The 23,834-nt window shown below is 40.6% G+C and overlaps 1 protein-coding gene across 1 annotated transcript in view; it reads right to left on the bottom strand.

Moving 5' to 3' along the window:
* The window catches only part of KIF13B (kinesin family member 13B), a 131,910-nt gene that overhangs the window by 54,154 nt on the left and 53,922 nt on the right, over window positions 1-23,834 (bottom strand). The window contains exons 3-13 of the mRNA XM_082481709.1: window positions 23,418-23,430; window positions 21,289-21,349; window positions 19,441-19,533; window positions 18,604-18,784; window positions 18,108-18,195; window positions 16,606-16,740; window positions 14,466-14,578; window positions 13,913-14,024; window positions 9,003-9,215; window positions 5,433-5,543; window positions 919-1,053 (exon numbers count right to left, since the gene is read on the bottom strand). Coding sequence (XP_082337835.1) covers window positions 919-1,053; window positions 5,433-5,543; window positions 9,003-9,215; window positions 13,913-14,024; window positions 14,466-14,578; window positions 16,606-16,740; window positions 18,108-18,195; window positions 18,604-18,784; window positions 19,441-19,533; window positions 21,289-21,349; window positions 23,418-23,430 — 1,255 coding nt within the window. The remainder of the gene's footprint in view (window positions 1-918; window positions 1,054-5,432; window positions 5,544-9,002; window positions 9,216-13,912; window positions 14,025-14,465; window positions 14,579-16,605; window positions 16,741-18,107; window positions 18,196-18,603; window positions 18,785-19,440; window positions 19,534-21,288; window positions 21,350-23,417; window positions 23,431-23,834) is intronic.

Genomic DNA, 23,834 nt, shown 5'->3' with positions numbered 1-23,834 from the left:
GGCGCCTGGAAGGGATTCAGTTCTTCTCCCAAAACCTCAGCTCAGCTCTTTTGTCCTTTTTAATGTTTTTAAGCAGATACAACATTGAGAAAGTTCTTTCCCTTGCTTTCATTGAGATATCACAGAGCAGCTATGACTGATATCAAAGATGATCACGTTATTTCCTAAGACCAACTAAACCAAAACCACCTTTCAGCCCAATTGCTAATTCTGTGGCTGTTTTGAGAGTTGCTATAGACCACTTCAAAGAGAAAAGAATGATTTAATGTCAAGCTCAAACTGCCAACATTCTTACACTGCTACGTTTTTAGAACTTGTATTCTAAAATGTGACTTAAAAATGGTCGTATCTTATTTCTCCTCCTGACTGCAGATCACGTCTACGGTTTGTTAAACTAGAATGACCTGCTCAAATGTTTCAGTGCAGAGTCCAAAAGTCACATTACACGTTTTATGTTTTACTTCAGTAAAGGGGACTGCACATCAGCAGAAGTGCTAAAGCAGAAAAGAACTTGATTTTCACTCCTGGCAAGCTGCATGAATAAAAATGCAGTTTGTAAACTGAAGTTAGTACTACACATGTAGAAGCAAGCTGATTATTAAAATGACCAGATAAAATACTTTTCTGGGTAAAATCTTGTGAAAGCTGGCATAAAAAACAGAAGACAGTTTATAAAAGACAGCATCTCTAAATTTCTTTTAAAAACCAAACCCAAAATATAAAACCCCCAAACCTTCCTCTAAGACAAAGAATTACATGTGAAATAGAGAGGTTGTACTCATATTATTTTTAATGAGGCAGTGAGCACCAGAGAATTCTGTAGATATGCAGTTCTTATAACACCTCTGCATTAGAAACCCGCTTCCATTAAAAAAAACACATATTTTTTTATATATATATCTCAATATTTATTTTTACCTTTAAATAGTATACCAGAAGTTCATTGAGAGCTGGATCTGCATTCAAATTAACCAGGAAGCACTTATTATCCCCAACTTTTATTCCAGAAGACTGAAGAGAGATGCCAAGACTTTCCAGCTGTTTCTGACGCTCCTGCAAGAGAGCAGCCATCAAAAAATTAAGCTGATTGATGTACAGCCCTTCGGAAATGCATTCCTATCCGCCAAAGCCACAAGACAAAAGGATGGGCGGCTACTTCTGAAAAAGGCAACTCTCTCTTCTGCGATAGATTAGGCACTAAAGCCTTAGTTATATCAAGTTTTGATCAGGGTATCTGTAATTTGTCTCGTCCTTCCACCTCTGGTCGCAGAGGGCTACGTGCTAAGGTCTCACAGCGCTGCATCTTCCTCGTGAAAAATGCCCACAGCTGAGAGCGGCACACTGCGGTACTGTAGGAGCTTCTCCATGACCTCACTGGAACAGCAAAACGCTACCACAAAGGCTTCTCTAGAACCCTTTATTTTCTCTTTCAAGCTAAAAAGCAACAAGTTAAGTTAAATCCCTGCCAAGTCAAGCTTCATGTCTATCTTTTATTCCGGAGCAATCAAAATGACAAAAAACTGGCAACCTGCTATTTAAGTAATGCAAATAACACTTCCTGCTGAACAAGAATAGTAGCGTTTTGGATGGTGTTTTGTTCTTGTCAATAGACTTCATAGAATTCAACAACAAAGCATTACTGTGCAAAAATGTACATCTTGCAAAGGGGAGTGTTTGGGTGAAGACTAGAGCAGTGAAAGAGGAACATTAAACATTTCTGCCTTAAGAACAGAAAGGGATTCTTCTTAAAAAAAAAAAAAAAAAGAGATAGAAATGTTGAGAATTGTTCCCAGGATCATACCGAAACTGAAATGAAACTCACTATCCACAAGAGCAAACAAAATTTAAAAAATAAACACGGGGGGCCACTCACGGAATTACTCGGGGGAAGCGAAAACAGGGGAGGGCAAAACAAGTAAGTAAAAAAAATACAAGAGAGCTGCAGGGCCTTCCCTGTCATGCTGAGACTTAAAAAAAAAAAAAAAAAATAGCAGATATTATATAGGAATAATGCTGGAATGTTCATCATTTATTAAGTTTCTGTCCTTTACCTACCACTCTTTGTATTTAAAATCTTGGTATGTCATACTATTCAGTATAATTTTCTGTTCAGCATTGGAGTTGTACCAGGTCTAATCAAGATTAAAATAGCAAAGAAGAGCAAGCAAAACTCCTCTTGGTTTTCTCTACCCCGTCTCACCACACACTTACACAACCAACATAATGTCCTTGTAAGGAAAAGTCGTGTGTGTGTTGTAAGAGAGAGAGAAAAAAAAAACAAAGAACAGAGGAAAAACTGCAGCGTGATGTCAAAGATCTCTCTTCCGATCAGCAGTGCCACGCTCTGAAGTTCACATAATTCCTTATTATCTACAGACAGAGATGAAGAACATGTTGCCCAAAGGAGGACTTGGCCCACAGTATACACCTCACAGGATTAATTTAAAGAAAATGAGCCAGTTTCTGTTAACTTTTGCTCAACACCTAATGTTAATTAACTTAAACATTCAAAGTACATTCAAAGTATGTCAAAAATTCACTGAAAATGTGAAGAATTGCCTATTCACATAGTCTTTAAGGCTTTGAACCCTTACTGCTGCTCCATCTCTACAATCTGCCTCTTCGATCGATGGCCCTCGTGCTTTATGAGGAATCATCCTTTCCCCAAAGATTTACAATTATCTCTCCGTCCGACCTGCCCACTCTGCTACGACTTGACAGACAGATGTTGGTGGATACCGGCCAGAAATAAAATCACTTGACGAGCCATGATATAAATGCCTTTAACCTTGGACCTCCCTAAGCCTACTGTATGGGGTTTGCGTGGCAAGGTGTTGGTAGCCAGGGGGCTACAGGGGTGGCTTCTGTGAGAATCACAGAATCCCAGACTGGTCAGGGTTGGAAGGGCCCTCTGGAGCTCCCCCAGTCCCACCCCCCACCAGAGCAGGGGCACCTCCAGCAGTGGCACAGGACACGTCCAGGCGGGTTTGGAATGGCTCCAGAGGGGGAGACTCCCCCCCCTCTCTGGGCAGCTGTGCCAGTGCTCTGCCGCCCCCACAGGAGAGAAGTCCCTCCTCAGGTTGAGGTGGAACTTCCTATGGTCAAGAGAAGATGCCAGAATCTTCTCCCGCGTCTGAAACAGCCAATGCCAGCTGGCTCCAAGAAGGACTCACCGCTGGCCAAGGCTGAACCCATCAGTGATGGTGGTAGCACCTCTGGGATAACACAGTTAAGGAGGGAAAAACCTGCTGTGCAACAGCAGCTGGAGAGAGGAGGGAGAAAATGTGAGAGTGACCACTGCAGACACCAAGGTCAGTGGCGAAGGAGGGGAGGAAGTGCTCCAGGTGCTGGAGCAGAGATTCCCCTGCAGCCCCTGGTGAAGACTATGGTAAGGCGGGCTGCCCCCCTGCAGCCCAGGGAGGTCCACAGTGGAGCAGATATCCACCTGTGGCACATGGACGCTCACAGTGGAGCAAGTATCCCCCTGCAGACCGTGGAGGTCCATGGTGGAGCAGATATCCACCTGCAGCCCATGGAGGTCCACAGTGGAGCAGATATCCACCTGCAGACCGTGGACGACCCCACGCTGGAGCAGGGGGATGCCTGAAGGAGGCTGTGACCCCATGGGAAGCCCACACTGGAGCAGGCTCATGGCAGGACCTGTGGCCCCATTGAGAGAGGAGCCCACGCTGGAGCAGGTTTGCTGGCAGGACTTGTGACCCTGTGGGGGACCCACACTGGAGTAGTCTCTTCCTGAAGGACTGCACCCCATGGAAGGGAGCCACACTGGAGCAGTTGGTGAAGAACTGCAGCCCGTGGGAAGGACTCACGTTGGAGAAGTTTGTGGAGGAGTGTCTCCTGTGGGAGGGACCCCACGCTGGAGCGGGAGAGAGTGTGAGGAGTCCTCCCCTGAGAAGGAAGGAGCAGCAGAGACAATGTGTGATAAACTGACCACAACCCCCATTCCCAATCTTCCTGCACTGCTCGGGGGAAAAAGGGGGAGAAATCGGGAGTGGAGTTGAGCCCAGGAACAAGGGAGGGATGGGGGGAAGGTGTTTTAAGACTTGGTTTTTTATTTCTCATTATCCTACTCTGATTTGATTGTTAATAAATTAAACTAATTTCCCCAAGTCGAGTCTGTTTTGCCCGTGACGGTAACTGGTGAGTGATCTCCCTGTCATCTCAACCCAAAAGCAGCTGAGGAGGGGAGTGATAGAGCGGCTCAGTGGGCAGCAGACATCCAGCCAGGGTCAACCCACCACACCTACAGAAGGTGTCAGAAGGTTCCTTCCACTGTCTTCCAAGTGGACCTGAAACAGCCTTATACTGCACAAACACTAGTCCTCTGAAAAAAAAAACAAACCCAACCTTTTTCTACAGCTGCAAGACTCATGAAAATCCCAAAACATCTAAAAAAATCTCCAAAACATCGTAACAGGCTGAGAATTAGAGATAAAGAGGAAGAGAGCTAAAGCAAGCAGCTATATGCAAACATCACGGCAGGTTTAATCTAGCGCTGTGCCCATTACTCCAGTTTTTCAACCTCCTCCCACACTCAGGGTTTCTATGCCTAGAAACTATTGTGTAGGATGCGAGCAGAATTTTATTCTTATCGTCATCATTAATATTACTTTTCACCCTTATACACAGGGAGGAAAATGCATGGTACAAATCTGCATTGAAAGCCAGGAAGCCCTCGTAGTCACAAGCAGCACTTCTTACAATGGATCTTTAAAACTAAAGTCAACACAGTCTGTTCTGATTGTGTCATCTACAAGAGGGCTTTGTATCGGAGGCTCCGTTTTCTCCTTATTTATTACATGCTATTCATCACCTTTCAATAGTCCTCCCCCTCAAAAGCTCCCTACTGCAAATATATACATCAGCATTTGTGTCGTACGAATTGGAAGTGTCATGCAATAATTGTGGTGACCTGCACGATTTTTCAAGGTAAACATCATATTCAATTACGGTCTGAGGCCCTAAATATCAGTGTAAGAGGTATTAAAACACACAGGGATCCTGATTCTATTTTTCAATATTCTGAATGCCCTTTGCCTTGTGAATTGAGGCACTCTACATAACCTTGCATCTAACGCTCTCAATGCTCCATCTTTCATCACAAACACCAATTTTACTGTCTGAAGAACATAAATTCCCTGTAATCCTCTCATCCATGGATTATTATTTTTTTAAGTAACTTCTCCATTTGCATACAGTGACAGTTTATTATTGTCACTGGAATAGCAATCTGGGAGGCACCCAGCTATCACCGGAATTAAGCGAAGCTTTTCAAAAGGGCAGTAAGCTTGACCTACTTACCCATAAATGTGGGGAGAGATTCAGACACTCTCTATGAACTGACAGACAAAGGAAACAAACTTATTTGTCATGAAAAATTGGGAGGGGGAAAAAAAAAAAAGAAAGCAAACCTGTGCTATTTCCTCAGTTTTTCTTAATTTTTCTTCCCAGGTCACAGTCATTTCCTGAATCAACTTCTCCGATTCCTCCAATCGCTCTTTTAATTCCGGTGATTTCATAGCCTGCAGATATAAAAGCAAATAAAACAAGAAAGCTTGTTGTGCTTTGTTTTTATTTTCCACAACACTGCCACACAGATGGGGAAAAAAGAAACATAACTTTACTCATTTTGCAAGGCATACTTATCAGTAAGTAAAGGGGTTTTTAAAATACATATTGCATATAAACGCAGAATCCATCAAAAAGTTAGTTTAATTAGTGTCAAGTACAGATGCTAAAGTGGAGTTTATATAGTTCAACGCAAACCAATTACGTGATGTTGTCAGATTTGCATAAAGATATTCAAAAGCAAACTAATCTCATTGCTATACCAATACGAGTATGCCAAACGACCCATATCTAGGACGATCTTGTTTCTCAAGATACTGCTGATGTGGCTACTCACCACTGTCTCAGCCGTCATCCCTTCAAAATGGCACTTAACATCTCAGTCGCTTCAACTGCCATGGCACCAAAATAATTTTATTGTTCATTTTGATACAGCCTGATGGGTGAATTTTTTCTTTCCAGAGCAAAAATCAAGGCATCCAAGGTGTTCTGGTTATCCACCTCTACATATGCATATTACAGAGCAGATATCAAAAGAAGCCTTACGATGTGCTTCTGGACACCGGAATTCAATTTTCTCACTAACCCATCACAGCTCTGATTTTGCTTTGTGAAACAGTCAGAGGGCCATGTTTCATCCAAGGACTAACTTGAGAAGAAGACAGCCGCACCGCCATCCATCAGACACTCCAAAAACTGAAAGGACGTCAACATTTTTATACTACATATGTTTACTTCCTCCAGCCTCTGTACGGGCATATTCCTCCCGCACTACCTCGGACAGGAAGCCTGCGGATTTCCTTACCTCAGTATTTCATTACTGCTAACAAGGCAAAAATGGTTTTGGCTGGCAGGTATTTATGCAACTCCACTTAAACAATGCAAGCGTCGTTCTCCATCAGATATTTCCTTACCACAAAACCCAAAAATCCTCACAAGAATCCAAATCAAAGAGAGCGGCCTCATTATGCTGCAGTTCGTTCAAGAAAAGGAGCAAGTGCCAGGAGTGGAAAACCTTGTTTTAAGACAGGAGTTTCCTCTGCCTCAAGACACAACAGCCTAGGAACTGTCAGCTGGTGTGTCCCGTGTAGTCTTTTTCTGGTTGAATATTTCAAATACCTAAATACAGGGTAAAAGGGAACAGGAACTCCACCCAGGAAGGAAAGCGAAGCCAAGGGGATCTCCAGAACAAGGATTTATTGTGACCAATAAAACATGAGCAGTGCTAAGGCACTGGACGCTATGGAGCAGGACAGGAAGACGAAGGCCAGTTACTCTCAAGGCCTAAGCCTTCTTTGGCCATTTGTTTGGGCCTGGGGCAAAATTACTCAGCATTTTCACATGCTTCAACTGTAAAATCATAGAATCGTAGAATGGTTTAGGTTGGAAAGGACCTTGAAGATCATCCAGTTCCAACCCCCCTGCCAGAGGCTGGGACACCTCCCACCAGCCCAGGTTGCCCAAGGCCACCTCCAGCCTGGCCTTGAACACCTCCAGGGATGGGGCCTCAACAGCCTCTCTGGGCAACCTGTGCCAGTGCCTCACCACCCTCACAGGGAAAAACTTCTTCCTAATGTTCAATCTGAACCTGCTCTCTTCCAGTTTGAAGCCATTCCCCCTCGTCCTATCGCTACCTGCCCCAGTAAAAAGTCCTTCCCCAGCTCTCCTGTAGGCCCCTTTAGGGACTGGAAGGCCGCAAGTAGATGTCCCCAGAGCTTTCTCTTCTCCAGGCCGAACAGCCCCAACTCTCTCAGCCTCTCCTCATAGGAGAGGTGCTCCAGTCCTCAGATCATCTGGCCCCGCTCCAGCAGGTCCATGTCCTTCCTCTGTTGGGGACTCCCGAGCTGGATGCAGTACTGCAGGTGGGGTCTCCCGAGAGTGGAGTAGAGGGGCAGAATCCCCTCCTTTGACCTGCTGGCCACACTTCTGATGCAGCCCAGGATACGGTTGGCAAAATGAGCTAGATAATTCTCCTCCCTCCCTCCCACGCTAATATAAAGAACAGATCTATGGGCCCAGATTCCCACCTGAGCAGCAGGTGCGCATCTCTGCTGAAAGCAGTCAGTTTAAATTCCCATCTTAGGAAGGGCAAGTGATATTAATTTTGACAAGAAAAGCTCAAAATGCGTGGATTAAAAAAGAAAAAGGGAAAAAAGGATAAAGCCTTACTCTTCTGGGGGGAAAAAAAAAAAGTAAACAGTCAAGTTCTGTTCTGCCTTGGCTGTTTAGGAGAGAAAAGGATACTGACACCAAAAGGAAAAAAAAACCAACCAACCAACCAACCAACCAATAACTTGGTGAGCTTAGAAAATGTAACCTGACTATCGTAACGGGTCGATGTTTTTGACGACTTTAAAAAGAATTATTTATGCACATTTCTGTACGAACAATTAGATGGGCGACACATGCAACAAACTGAAAGGGGGACAAGACAGTGAAAGTGCATTTTGACCTTTACTGTGTAGCCTCTTAACAGCAAACTACGACGTTTTTTCCATGCTCTTTGTCAATGACACTGAGATGACAACTAGGGTGGGATTTTAATACTTGAGAAAGGAAATATTTATTACTTCATATTTAGGAAACATTACTTCATTACTTTGGAAAACTGCCATTATTTTGGCATTAATGCTCACAAGTGAAACAAATAGGGGGTACTTGCACTTCCCAGAGTACTGTTAAGTCTGTGGTTCATATTCTAGAGGAATTTTTAGATATTTAACTGGAGATACCTTAAAGAAACTGATATATACTTACTGGATGCCTACCATATTAGGCAGCTTAAATGAGAACAGTCCAAAATTCACTAGTCATTTCTAATATCACAGCCAACGTTCCCTGCATACCTCATGAGGCAAATACCGTAATCATAATTTTTCTGAATTGCAAAACAGACGGATTATATCACCATTGCTTTGCCACATTTGAGAACAGAACTTAGAGTTATGCTAGTTCTTGGCCTTCACCTAACATTTAGACCATGTTCCTTTCCCAATTTCATTGAGGCAGCTACACAGATATTCATAATATTGTCTAGCGCCTGTAAGAGAGTCAGTTGAGAACAGTGAAAGCTTGTAAGAAAGCAAGCATTATTTAACCGAATTCACATCTCGCAAGATGTAACCACGTTGAATTCTTAAAATACTCTAAAAAATGCTGTGTCCTCTTTGACCTGCATCTCACAACAAAACCCAAGATTGCTCAGCGAGGTGTTCAAACAGAACCTGCTATCTCATGTTATCACCCGTGTTTCACGACATGTACAGAAAAATGGAAAGAAGTGATGTAATGGGAGATTTCTCACAGACACCTTGTAATAACTCTTTGTGGCATTCATTTTCGAGAGCCAGGTAAGAAAGTCCTGACAATGGGGTTTACAGGAGTTACTGGCTAGTCAAGACTAAAATTTGTACCTCTGCTTTTGTGAGCTGTTCTCGCAGCTTCTCCACTTCCTCACGGAGCTCCCGAATAATGCGAGCGTTGGGGTCTTCGTTCACCACGGCATGATTAACGATGTTCTTGGCCCGGTCTGCGTACCTCAGCGTTGAAAGGGTCTCATCATAGTTGTCTGCTGCTGGACTGACTGTTGCTACCATGGCAGTCTTGCTGTTGCCACCAAGGCTATCCTGGAAAGCGGTAGAGGTTATACAATTAAAACAGAAGGCTTCTTTCTTTTTACCCAGTCAATGAAGTTAGGCAGTGAATAATAACCTAGGGTTGGGAGTAGATGGGGGCAACTAATAACGGAAACAATTTTGTCAGAGCTCCTCAGTTCAAAATTAATATTTTAAGCTGTGTAAATCAAGAAAAGTTGTTAGTTTCAATATTGGGTTTTTTTAAGCAAAGGTCCTTCTTGGCTTTCAGAATTAGTTTTAGTTTAAAGAGGAATGAAAACGGTCCCTTCTTTGGGCTTTATGGTGCCTAGTAAGGGCTTCAAAGATTTACTTCTGTTTTCTGCTTAGGTTTATAAACCAGAAATATAAGGACTTCAGCATTACACTTCTCGGGTACTATCAAAGGAGCTCAGGAAAGATCATGATGAATTCAGAATATCTTATTTAAAGACTGGAAGAGAGATTTCTCCAATAAGTACTTAATTTAAATTACTTAAAGATCTCCTCATAAACAATGTAGTTGATTTTATTCTTATAAGCATTTCAGAATGGGGCCCTTCCCTTCCCCTCAGCTACACAGCTCACAAATCTAAATTGAGTTATGTAAGAAATTACCCTTTTGGAATTTGGTTGACAGAGAAGGAGGGTGTGAAACCACATTCCTGCAAGGCAATGTGTCGGGGGAGTGGGGGAAGGAAGGACGTGTTCGGTCTTTTTATTGATCACAAAATTGTGGTTGACAGTTTTGGCCAGTCTAAAAGATAAAATATTCTGGTTTAAATTTTGCAGCAAATCGTTTTTTTTTTCAGTTTGGTTGGGGGTTTTTGTTTGGGTTTTTTTTGTTGTTGTTTTTTACCCAATATCCCTTTCTGAGACGAACCATGCTATTAACTTTCATCTTCAATAACCCATGAAATGTAGGTCAGGCGCTGCCGTTAGAACAATCTGACTACATTAGCTGCTTGTCTAACCATTTCAATTACAAAGCACACACGTAGCTTTCCCTAGCAATCATTAAAACGCCCCTGTAAGTATTTCCTTAAGACTGTCTTTTTTTTTTTTTTTTGCTGCATGATGCCTAAAATACTTTGACAGCGGTCTGGCTGCTTCAGTGGGCAGAGAAGCGTTGACCACACAGACCGATGCTGCTTTGCTGCTGCACTGGTAGCACTCTGCTCTCTCCGATCACGCAAAAGGGCTGAGAGGTCTTTGGGTGGAGAATACAATTCCGTTTGTACAGTGCTCAGCACAGTGAGGTACACCAGCACGGTTAGCACTTGCAGGTAAGTGTATTTATGGAGAAGCCGATGGAAAATAACAGCCTTCTGACTTCCACCAACGTGGGTTTTTTTCCTCATCTGAGGAGCAGCCAATGTTTTCTCCAATAAATACATGGCTTGGGAGGATCCACTCTGTTACACACAAACGTTTCCGCAAAGCTTCTACTGAAAACTTTAAAAAGACTAACAAGAGCACATGACTCCTTCGATGGGGTTCTACAGAAGCCAGGGCTTTTCTTCACTCTGCCAACGGTTTTCAAAACTTAGGAACGACTCTCTGTAACTGCAACCCCTGTTCTGCATGATAAGATGAAGTTTATCAGGGTGCTGGCCAGGTACTTTGCTTCCAAATCAGTTTGCACTTTGGGAACCTCCTTCACTGCACTAATTAGCTCCAAAATAGGATTAATTCAGTATTTGAATTGCAACTCTGCTGTACAGGCAGCTGAGAACGCTGCTACAGTGATACACCGTAATTCACAATACACCCATTATAAGTTGGGTAAAGTTTCTCTTGTACTGTAGCTATTATTCAAGCCTAATGCCAGACGGTCCGATAAAGTTTTATACATAAAAACCGTTGTGCTGATTTCACTGGTTTCTTTAATGTTAAACAAGAAAGGTAGACGAACAGTAAGCCAGCCTCTCATTAGCAAAGACAGCATCTGCACTGGGCTTGCATGTGAGAGAGAGACACACAGACTGGAAATAAATAAGTTTAGTTATTTTTAAGACTAAACTAGCACAGTCTTCTCTAGCATCAAGATTACTGCGAAAAGAACTTAAAATGTCGAGATTTGTGCTCATATTTTTAAAAGCAGCCATCAATAAAACATACACGGCTTCTGATTAAAATGGGAAAAGGAGGCGCTTGTGTCAATAGAATCAGATAAAACCAAGAGGCTGAAGTGTTGATAAAGCATTTTGCTTCCGACACATAACCTGCCACCGCTCTTCAAGCCTCCTCTTGCAATAATATTTTTCACCTGGTACTTTTGTCTAAAGATCCCCAACAAAATGAAACACTAAGTGTTAGATCTTGAGGTCCCCCAAACTCTCAGGTTTCTCAAATTTGTGGAAAGACTCTGTATAACAGATATTCCCAGTGTTAGAACACATTTACTCCACTTGGGCATCATATTTAAAAGGTGAAAGCTAGAGAGAAAGAGAGCCCACCGTCTCATAGCTTCCACAAACAGGCCTCTTCAAATGAATAAACCCTTTCTTTGATCTTTAATTAAAAAAAACGTTTAAATTTTCCCCTTTCACAATAAAGCTTCTCTTCAATGAGCTTGTTTGTAAAAACTCCAAAAGCCCCAAACCTTTTGTTTGCACTTAACATAGCTCGATGTTAAAGACACAAAGAAGGTTTGCTTGAAAGCACGCAGAACAAAAGTGCACTTCTATTTATGAGCTAAAGCATGTGCTGTGCGCGGCCATCGTCATCGTCGCTACAATGCATCAGACAGGTGCTAAACAGGAATTTGAGTCTGCTTGCTGAATTTGTTTAGAAACGGAACAGCATAACTAATTCCAACAACAACGCTCGAAATCCGTTAGGAAAGTTTCCACTCTGCTTGCTCAGACTATCACAGCCCCATCAGGAACCCAAGCACACACGCCACGGGAGCAAACCGAAGCAAGCTGCACGTTGGGTTTGTTCCCATCTTTACAGAGAGCCAAAAAGCACTTGTTTAATTAAAAACCCAGTGTAAATATATAGAGGGAAAAATATATTTCAACACTAAGAAAGTCTTAGGGCAAGGAACACTGAAATGAGGATTTATTTTACTGTAGAAAAGCACAGACGCTATTTCTGTTATGCCATTCTGATTTTTATGTAGCCCTCATGACTGTACTATTTATGTCCAGTATCTGTGATGTTTACACTGGGGAGAAGAAATAAATCGTTTCACAGTAGTCATGCAAAAAGGTTCATTAAAAGACAGCACTGAGAAAAATGAAGGCTTGCGATGTCAAGAGGTTACACGAGTAGAGATTTTATTCAAGTACTGAAGTCCACTTTGTTTTTAAATCTCCTTAAGGAAAACAGCTTTTTTAATCTCCACACCTCCGAATAACCTGCAAGTAACTTTCTTTTTCTTTCCGTATGTGCAGTTAAATCATAGGGACGCTGAATTCAAACAACATTAAAAAACATTGCTGAGAATGGGTGGGGAAGCAAAGCAGAGTATTCAAAGACAACAAAATAAAGCCAGAGCACCTACAAAAGTAAGAGGAGAAAAAAGGCTGGGGGTGCCAAAAATCAGTTTCTTCCCAGATTATATCTTTCTAGTAACAAATACTTCAATTGCTTCTTGATAACAATAAAATAGCCCAAGGGAAGAGGGAACTCGGGCCGGCAGTGTTTCTATGAGATGTGGTTCCCAAGCATCCTGGCAATGAAACGATGAAAGAGACAAATTTTAACAAAATGACAGGTTACAAAAATGAAACTGAGGTCATCTATATATGACACCTAATTCATTCATTATTCCTTCAAAATCCAAGTCAACCAAGACCACTCAAACTGTACCAGGCAAGACAAGAAAAAGAAAGACAAGCCACCTTCACTAGCAGGCAAGCTTTTTACAGACAGAAGCAGCAGCATTTGTGCTTGCCACTCATTCAGAGAAGGGGAGAAATCCAGATGATGACTATACCTAAAATCAAACTTGCACTCCCAAGACTTTTTGTCATCGGGCTATCATGCTTTATGGCCACTGTAGTTAGGAACGTGGAATGAACAAACCCAAAAGTTTGCCTTTGAATTCAACATACTTAAAACTAATATTTAACAGTTTGGTTTTATTTGGACCTTCCAGATCTTCATCCAAGTGCCATCATGACACACTCTTTTTTTTCCCCCAGAAGAATACCAAATAAAGTCCTATGCAGCACAGAATATGATTCAACTGCTCATTTCACATGAATATGATGTACAAAGTCTTCTGACCTGTTTCTCACACTGTAACTGGGACAAATCTCTGCAATTATACTCTGCTGACAAAAGTAGAGCATACTAAGAAATATATTAGACAATCAGGAAAAGGTAATAGTCTTAATCAAAATCTTCAAAGCTAACCATGCCAGTATGTAAAATTCAGTTGCATGTGGCAATAGCCCAAATTAAAGTAGCCCCAAGGTTGTGTGTGAAGCTGTATGTAAACTGACCCATAAAAGGTGTTTTCTTAAAAAAAAACCCTTATTATTTAGGCCACTCCAGGTCAGCAGAAGACGGGGAACATATTTAGTCTGTAGAGATACTAACGGCTTACATCCAGCTAATTTTCCAAAGACAATGATGGTTAACATCAAAACCAGAAAATGAGGCAAAAGAACAGTGTTTGATTTCATTGAATGGGACTCTTCTCCCCTTTTCTTCCCTTCTATTTCTCTTTAAAAGAAAAACAAGATCAGAGCACTTACTTTAAGTAACCACGTGAGCACAGAATCACGATAAGGAACAAATTTGTTCTTGTTCTTGCCAGCAGCCTGATCTGCCAGGGCAGAAATAACCAGCCCAAGAGTTGTGAGGGATCTGCACAGGGAACACAACCAGTCATTAACAAGTGTAAATATTCATAAGTCAAATGTATATTTAGACAGTCACTTTCTCTCCAAAAATGAGTTCCGAGGAGAAAGTTCCTAGTAGCTTTGAACATTCTTTTCTCACAAAAGCTCTTCTCCTTGTTTTCAGTATATGTTTTCAGCCTTAATAATCACGTCATCACAGTGCAATCACACAGCAGTTGCAGGAACACAAGTACAAAATGAAAAACACCAATAATTTTAAATAGGTGGAGATCTCATTCAGACATTTAATGGTATTGTATGTCTGAAGAAAAAGTAGAGAAAAGGGAAGAAGAAAACTGGCTACAAGAGCTTATACTGATTTTATCCTATTTGACAAGTGTACTGTATTTAGCAGTCACGATTTTACTGATGAAAAAAAGGAAGAGAAATAATCACCGAGTCTTACTTGTTAATGTTGCTTCCTTCTTTCAGCCTGTCTCCGGCAGCACCAGTCTTAGTTGCTCTTTCACTACCTGCTAAGTCCACCAGACTCAGCTTGCCCACCTTCTCACCCGACGTCTGCAGAAGGAACCAGAGGACAGCTACTGTTAGTACTGTTACACTCCAACTAAGTTACGCAGTTTGATGTCTTCTCAAACAAGAATCAAGCTTCATTTCTTGGTGTAGCTGTTCCAACAGCTTCGATAGTCATCGGATTTGAACAATATTCTGTGATAACTCACTAGTTGCTGCTCCAGAAACAAGAGGAGGATTGGAAGTGAAATAAGATGCGCTTGTAACTTCAAGACATCTCGGAAAGAGGAGAGAAACACGAGGCACGTTAGTCAAATGTTAAAGCAAGAACATATGCAGAGGGAGTACAGGCCAAGGAGTCACACAGACAGACAGAAGGTCTACAAGCTCTGCCTTTGTTTTACCATCTTGAAAACAGTCTCTTAAAAGTCTCAGACTTTACACCAGGTTTCCACTCTGTTTTTCAGAAAGTGAGTATGAACATGACAAGAGGCATGTTCTAATTCATACGATTACAACTGCAGAAGTCACCTATATTCTAACAGCCTCCTAGAAAGCAATCCAAGCTATGCCAGTATTTCAATCCTGTAACACAGATTTTGTTATAAACCCTTTTATTGCACTTCACCCAAAATGACATTTGGAAACACTCCATGAACTTTGCACGGCAATTTGAGGTTGAAGAGCTAACACCGTCTGTGAGAACGGTTTGCTTACATCATGCTTTTCCGCAGCATCTATGACTTTAGCATCTCAGCATCACAGTTGCAAAGTGCTATGTTCCCCTAAATGAACAGGATAATTAGAATCAATATGCTTTCAAAAATGCTACTCTAAGCCTCTCAAAATATAGTGTGATCATCAGGCCATACGGCAACATGGCGTTTCCAGGACTGAAAGGACCAGCAGATGGGAAAACAGAGAAATCTGTTCCAGCAACTCACACGGTGGTCACTGAAAGATGCAGAAAAGACAGACAATCAAACAGACAATCGAAACTACCACCTTGCATCCAGGCCGACCATGACCACACAAAAAATATGTATGATAAGCATAGAGTACAGCCACAGCAAAAAGGGAACGACAAACTATGGCAAATCGAGGAGTTTGGCATAGTACGACTGCTGATTTGAAGGGCAAAGGGAAAAGAAAAATGAAATAAAGAACAAGGAAAACTGTTTGGGTAAGAAGATTGGGGGAGACTGAGAAATGAGGAGGAAAAAAAATCTAAATGCTCATTATGCTTTTCATCATATTCAACATTTAGGCACATACACGCCTTAGATTTGCTCCGTGGACACTCAAAATTTCTCCAAGGCTTTCAAGACATTAAAGAATTGCTCAAGCACAGAATTTCAATTTTAGTTTAACTCCATTTTCTGTGAGGGACTAAATAATATTAATGTAAATGTATTTCACACCCCCTCCAAGGAATATTTACATATAAGGAAACATAAAGAAAAATACTTTCACATTTAAATGTCTTTTAGATATTTAATATATATACATCAAAACGTTAATATCATACAATACAAAATTTATGAAACGAGTAAGTGTTTCTGTTTATAAAGTTGATCACTTATACATATTTGCATGAAATAACCCCTTGAAGGAGATTACCAGATGCATACTCCGGTGTCCTTCTATTTTTCATCTACAAATTATATCTTTAGTTTCTGCTCCAAGTCTGTACTACACACCGTTGCTTAGAAAGAAGTGTTTCTTCAGTTCAGATTCCAGGGTGAGGAGATCTTTCCTGCACCCTCCAGCAGGTCTGCTGCAACTTGGGGCCTATGTTTTTGCTTTCCGTTTCGGAAAAAACATTTCACTTACAAACCTATTAAAATTGATTTGTCTGCACTGGGGCAGCAGCACATGAGCAGGACGAGGACTCAGCGAGACAAAGCCACCGCTAACCCGACCCAGTGCCAGCAGTGCACAAGGGCAGGGGACTCTAGCAAATGACTCCCGAGGTCCCTTCCAACCAACGTTTGTAAGAGCCTGTGAAATACATAAAGCAAGAGACCCGCAGCCGAGCTTAACATTTGGACCTTGTAACTTGTTTGACTTACCCCTGATTGTACATCATAGAGGGTGTGGGTGAGGATAATCTTGAAGACTGCGTGGGACCGACTGCTCTCCTCATTCATGTTGGTTGCAGCTACTGTTCGAGATTTGTTGCCCTCAGACATCAAGGACTCGATGTCCTAGATACAATTGTCACAGCCATAAACACATCTGCATTAACATTCTTTTCAATTATCTACCGAAACAATCTTGTTTTGGTAAAATACAGCAAGTATTTTCCCACTAAGTTTCCCACTGTTTACTCACAAAGTGTGAGAAAAAATACTGTGATCTCCCTTTTAAAGACTAGAAATTACACAATGTTGTGACGTGCATATTCATCCATTGCTTCTGCCTAGATATTAAATTATCAACAAAAATAATGTACCTGGCTGCACACAGCAGTACTCAAAAGCAAAGGAAAAAAGCGAGGAAACAGCAATTCATGTTTGAACATTAACATTTTAGCCTCAATTGTCAAACACACGTTCTTGAAATCTGTAATACTGACACAATGCTCTAAGTTTTATAAAACAGAACCACACTGAACAGGTCATCATGTTCCTCCTACACATAAAAGCTTATGAAGTTCTCTGATACGTTAAATTGTGATACTGGAGAACTACGCAGCTCCCCTGCTTCAGGGTTTTACAGCAATCCTATAAAATAGTTAAAACTTTAGAGCCTTGGGCTTAACTTTTATTTATGCATCTCTAGCTGGATGATGCTAAAAAAAAACAAAAAAACCAGTCAAACAAAAGACCACCACAGATCACTTTGACTCTGTACGCTGTATTACACAAAGCTGCTGGGCAACACGCAAAGGAAAAGCATGCAGCGTGTCTTGTCTGAACAGAAACCACCAAAGAGAGGGAGATGAACACCTGGAGAAACTGCAATAGGAAGGATTGCACCATTTTCATGTTTTGCTTAAGATGACAGAATTCCACCCCGCATTTACTCATTTCTCCTACTAATGCTTCTTAAAAATTAGGGTGCTTTATGAAGGCATATATAAACATTTGCTATCCAGCGAGCAAGTTTCATGCAATGTTCTCAAGCATTTGCCTTGTGAACAACCATTAGTTTCTAGTTCCAGTGTGCCTGTGCGCTACTGGTAAGTGACACTACCAGGCAGTAGCATGACAGCCAAAAAGCGACCAGGTGTGGTACTGAAAGCTCGTCTCTGCTAAATCCTGGTTCTGTAATTAATCGCCGAACACTTTCTCATGGATACAGCATACACTTAAGTCTGGGAGGAAAGTTGTTTCATTACGTGGTTGAATTACTTCCAGAATTACTGAATAGTACAGGATGAAGATGAGTTTCTGCTCTTGACCCTGTTGTCCCCGGTGATCACAACACAACAATCCTACAGCTCTCTTGCTCTAAAATCCATGTTACTGCCATGGCAAGTAGGAGTAGCTTAATAATTTCGGCCTGCTTAAGGGACAGTACCCTAGAGTTTAGGATGTCAACACGAGCCTTTCATAAAATCGATCCTTACCTTGTAGCTAGCAACAGCTAGTTTGGATAGGCCATCTACGTAAGGACCATAAACACTGTGTTCTCTAACTTTTAATGACTGACGGCTTCTGGTTGGAAAAAAAAAGTTATTTATAAGCACATGACTGACTTAAGACAACATTTATAGAAAGTCAATTCCTCACTGACAGATCTCAAACATGATGGTCTTACAAATACCATAATAAAGCATAGAACAAAGACTATAATGCAAACAAAAAAGCCTTATGTCTACACGTAAAATGCTGACATAGACAGTTGTTGTCACTTCATAAAAGCTAGCATTAGGGTGAGTATACTGCAACCTTATAGACTTAACTATTTTATTTTGATTTAAAATGAAAGGACACTGAGATCAAGAAGAAGCAAAAGCCATCCTACGCAAATGCCCTAGATGGGATCCATTAAGGCAAACCGGTTATGGAAAGGAAGAGTGTATGACAACATCTTACAGTGCTGTTGACACACAAATTACTTACCCTTTTGGGTCAAGAAGATCTCTGACTTTCTCATTGTATATCTCCATGTAGGATACTTCCACTTTGAAACTCTGCTCTTCATTTTCCTCTTTCTGTGCTCTTTCAAAGAGTCCACTGCAAAGTCTAGGGATTAATCCAGGCTGGTCAGCAGTACCCATCATTGTGTATGATTTTCCAGATCCTGTGTGATTGAACCTGTGATTAGTGCACATGCAACAAAGTATCTTGCTTTGTGGAAGATGAAAAGGAAAAAGAGAGAAGAGGTAAAAAAAATAATCTGCATTACAGTGAAAGATATATGTGCAGTTTTCTATTTCAAAGTAACCAAAACACAATTTATCTAAAGACTCCTTAATTAAAAGGAAAAGCCAAACAAGGAATTCAGTTCAAACTGATAGAGAAGACTTCTTCGGGTAGATACAGTCACACTGTAGAAGACAACCCACTAACACGCACATATGTGCCACAATGGGAAAAATCAGTTGCACAGGCATACTCATTTTTGCATATTACATTTAAAATGATGATTTAAGATTATTCCAGCTGCAGAGGCAGAAAATATGAGTGATGCACTGAACTCAAGGACATTCACAATCATTCCAAAGATTACAATCTAAGGTGTGAGAAATAAGGGTAGCCAGCAGCAACAGACAAAATCCTATTTCTCATCCTGCCCACCTCACACCTAATGTTACAAAAGAGAAAAACATTTCTTATCAACATTACAAGGCACTTCTCCTGAAACAATGTCACAACAGCTGTGAAAAGAGTCACCAGTTAGAACACAAGACCTTCTGTGTCAAGGGTATTTTTTGCTTACGTCTGGAAGGGACTTACCAGTTTGCCCATAGGCAAAGATGCAAGCATTATAGCCTTCAAAGGCATTCTGAAGAATATTCTCCCCAAGGCACTTGAAAACAACATCTTGACCTAAGAAATAAAACACACAAGCTAACATATTTTTTCGCTGATTTGGATTCTTCAATAATTCTGTAAAAGCAGTTAGTGTTTTCCGTCTGTTGTTGCCTAAATAGCATCCAGTATTTGCTCCCTCTACAAGAGCAAGACCATCAGCCAGTAGACGTGCTCCAGATTTATGCTACTGTAAAAGTCAGAAGCTGTGATTGTCATGCATATACCTGTATGTGCTTAAAACAACATCCTATCAATGTTCATATTCAGAAGTTTTATCAGCAGAAAATCTACTTCCAGCTGCAGAATTTAATCCGCTGGTGAATGACACCGCCTCAAAATACACTCAACCCATATATTTTACGAACTGTTAGTTGATTTTAATCTAGGGCAATTAGTAGAGCACTAAATAATTTTACTGTATATATACAAGGTATTAAATAATGCCATGAGGAGATTTTTGCAGAGAAGGAATCACAACTATGTGGGAGATATTATAGTACAAGACAGGCATTAGCAAAATACAGGGTATATCACTTCTTTTGCAATCGAACTAAATCTGTAGGAACAGCTTTTCGGCTCCTTTTCCAAGTGGAGGAAGAAATGCTTAATATATTTGTGTATTATCTATCTCAACAAAACCTCTATTTTCAGAATTCCCTGTACAAGCAGCGGAACTAAAGTCTGAACAAGACGTGGCAGAAGGCAGAACTTTAGGGACTGAAAATTCCTCTCAAATACGTTAATGTTCCCGAAAGCTTTTCCTTTCTCTCATTGATTGAAGTCTGTATCTTTACATCCACACCCACTTGAAATTTTATGCGTGCAAAATTCCCCATCACAATGCCAATAGCTGTGCCTAGCCAAGCACAGCAGAACAGTTTTGGACCAAACACAGTATGTAAGACCATAATATAAGTGACACAGGAGCCTCCAATAGTTTGAGAAACAAAAAAAATACCTTTGTATGTAATTTGTATGGTTGACAGTGTCAGTTTTCTCAGTTCCTCACTAAATTCCTACTCATTAGCTATTTGTTAGAGAAATTAAAGCCTAGAAGCATATGCATCTTTTAATTTTCTTGTGATTTTTTAAAAAAATAAATGTAAACAAGCTTAACTAATTCCCAGGTTTAAGAGATAACAAGTATGAAAAGGAATAGATCACAAAAGTAATAAGTCCAAATATATTTCATGTATTGCCATAACTACTTGCCAAAATATGTCATAATAATACACAGAAAACTTTTAATTAAATACATTACACATTCTCACCAGACCATATGAATTCACATACCCCTATATCAAATTAGGCTTTTTACAATACTCCATTATTAATCATAGAATGGTTTAGGTTGGAAGGGACCTTAAAGGCCATCTAGTTCTAATATGATGCCAAACTTCCATCAGTGATATGAAACACGAAATTACATTTAGTAATGTTCCTCAAACCCTGAAAGGAATCGGATTTGATGCTTTTAAAATGAGGGACTTGGAACAGTATTTTAAATAAAGATGTAAATATAAGTAACTCATAGTGACGGATTTCTCAATTTCTTACACTGCAAAGCAGTAGCAATGCCTATTCCTATTGTCATCTTTAGAGAAGAGAAACAGGAATGACTGAAGATTTTCCTTTCTCTTTTGACAAGGAGCAGTCATACAGGGGGAGGCGCTTCGTGCCATACGGTCTGTGCCCTTTAGCAAATACTATATTTTAATTAGATCATTGACACTCGGGAGACAACGAACACAAAGCTACAGTAAATATTACCTGCATATTTTTCTTTGACAGATTCATCCATAGACCAAAAGCAGTGATCGTAAGCAAACACCTGTAGGAAAATAACGAGGAGGACACCTTATAAAAGCTGTCACAACATCAAACACCTTATCCAAAATTTGACTGTATTATGTTGACTAACATCATGCTCCTTGGGGCCATTCTGAATATCTAATATGCATTCACACAGAATTACTTGTTTGCTGTGACTTTGAAGCCTAAACAAACACCACATCTTCCTATACGCAAGCCTGTTCCTTGTTTTTCTTTCTTCCTTGTTTTTATTTCTTTCTTTCTGCTGCGTGAATCCTAGTCCATGCTCTCCAAAAGCTCTCTATGTGGCAACCCAACGGATGTCAAGGAGCTCTCCTCATCTTCCTTTAAACCCACCCTTGCAATTCATTTTTCACAAGACTTTCTATTTTGCAAACTGACAGATGTCGCCTGGCTCTTTCTGCCTACCATCTCCCGGTGTCTCTCGTCTGCATAAATTAAAAAACATGCCTTCGGGTGGGAACCTCTTTCCATAAAAGGAGGGTATGTATTTATATACTGCTGACAAACAGAAGCAGTCATCACCAACGTCTAATACTTGTAAAGAACAATACAGAGCAAATGAGTTTTATCATAAGAAGAGCAGCACTATAATCTTCTTAAATAGAAAAGTTTCAATTTTGTGGTGAATCCATTTAAAGGAACCTTTCATCGTGAATGCTGATGTCCAATAAAACAGTGTATATTTTGGGACCTCAGGCTGCAAAACCAGGCATCTGCAAAAACAACTGCCCTGGATACGTATTTGTAAGAAAAAAAAAACAACAGGGTAATATCTGACCTCCATTCACACAAGCAAAATTTACGCTGTGGGATATAAGGGAAGTGCAATGTGTTGCTCTTCGGCTGTTTATTTCTCCCCTAAGCTTAATGAAGCTGCTCCTTCCCCTTTAGATGTTCTGCACTGCTGTACAGCTGATGTTTGCATCACTTCAGATCGTGCTGGCAGAGCAAGCGCACCATGTCAGCATCTCACATCCACCTCCTGAACCCTCATTCCATTATTTCTGAAAACTTCATTTCATCTGATAACACATTTCCATGTTCTGTTTTAGTAAAGTCTGTTGTCTATACGCTAAAGGCACTAAGTGTGAATGAGCATCTGCCCAGGTAATCAAACTCAACATTTCCTAACTAGTAAAGATTGTAGGAAAAAAATATGTTGCATCAGATCTATATTAATAATGAGAAAATCCTAAAAAGAAATACTGAGTCTGTAGTGAATTACCACAGTTACAGCATTTCCTAATAAATCATATCATGGAATCCGAAAAATCATTTAAGGACTCATGGAGCAATAAAGCAATTCTTCCTCAAGTATTTATACTAACTAAAACAATTGGAAAAATTATGCAAGAGTCGGAAACCCATACTGCCAACACATCCAAACTTACTACCTCTGTCTATGAAAATGCTTAGTACAGCAAAATCCTTGAAATTTAAATAACTTACTTTCAAAAATACACTGCTTTTTTTCCCCTATACTACATTAATGTCCCAGCATCAAAAGATAAAAGTGGTTATTTTACATCCTCTAATTGAGGGAACAACAGCCTGTTTATTTAAAATTAAGGGCTTTTGGTTCTTTGAATGTATTATACAATTAAGCACATTATTATAACATCCCACGCCTTCAGCGCATTTAATAAAACATCATTGGCTATAGGACCACATCAGTAAAGCTGAACCCTGATATGCCAGAATAGAGATAGACATCTGCATACCGAATACGGAGTCACGGGATCATAAGCCATAACAACAAAATGAGTTTGCTTTAACACAAATACCAGAAAATGCTTTTAAAAGCCCACAAATAACAAGTAGTCTTCCATTCACAGTCGGTAATGCTGAGTATGTATGTTCTCATTTGTTCCTGTGACTCATTTCTTGGCACAGGCTGTACAGCGCTCTTCAGCAGCAAGGAGATGCTTTGAGTTTCTTACTCAACAGCTGATCAACTACGGAGCTGCTTTTCAAAATGCTTTTAATATCTGAATAACCCAAGCCTGAATAAGTGATACGACAATTTTTCACACGCTGATTTAACATGCAGTAACAGCCCTTACCTTTGGTTGGGTCCTACTGTTCCCCGAAGCATCAGGAGCAGAAAGGATTCGGTATAGCGTTGGGGTAAGAAAAAGACAGACAAAAGAAAAACAAAGACTGTTAGCGGTAGTGTTTTTAGCTTCATTATTCTATCATTAGTACCTCATCATTGGAACGCTGTATTAAAAAAAGTTTATTTCTCTCCTCAGACCTCCCCTTGCTTACAGATCCCACATCATTTTATACCACCAATGCTTCTCTCTTTTCATGAGTAACATTTGAGATGCTGCTCTGAATAAGTTGATTTTAAATTCAAAGCCACTGATTTTCCTCCTGCTGCCACCATCTCTCCTTTATTCTCTCCCGGTTGTTTTTTTCTTCTGACATCTCTCTCTAGTTCTGTGGGTGTCACTGTCTCTTAAAAACAAAGTACCCAA

Source organism: Vanellus vanellus, assembly GCF_965231255.1.
Source record: "Vanellus vanellus genome assembly, chromosome: 3".
NCBI classification, from domain to species: domain Eukaryota; kingdom Metazoa; phylum Chordata; class Aves; order Charadriiformes; family Charadriidae; genus Vanellus; species Vanellus vanellus.
This window is presented reverse-complemented; position numbering and strand designations above follow the sequence as displayed.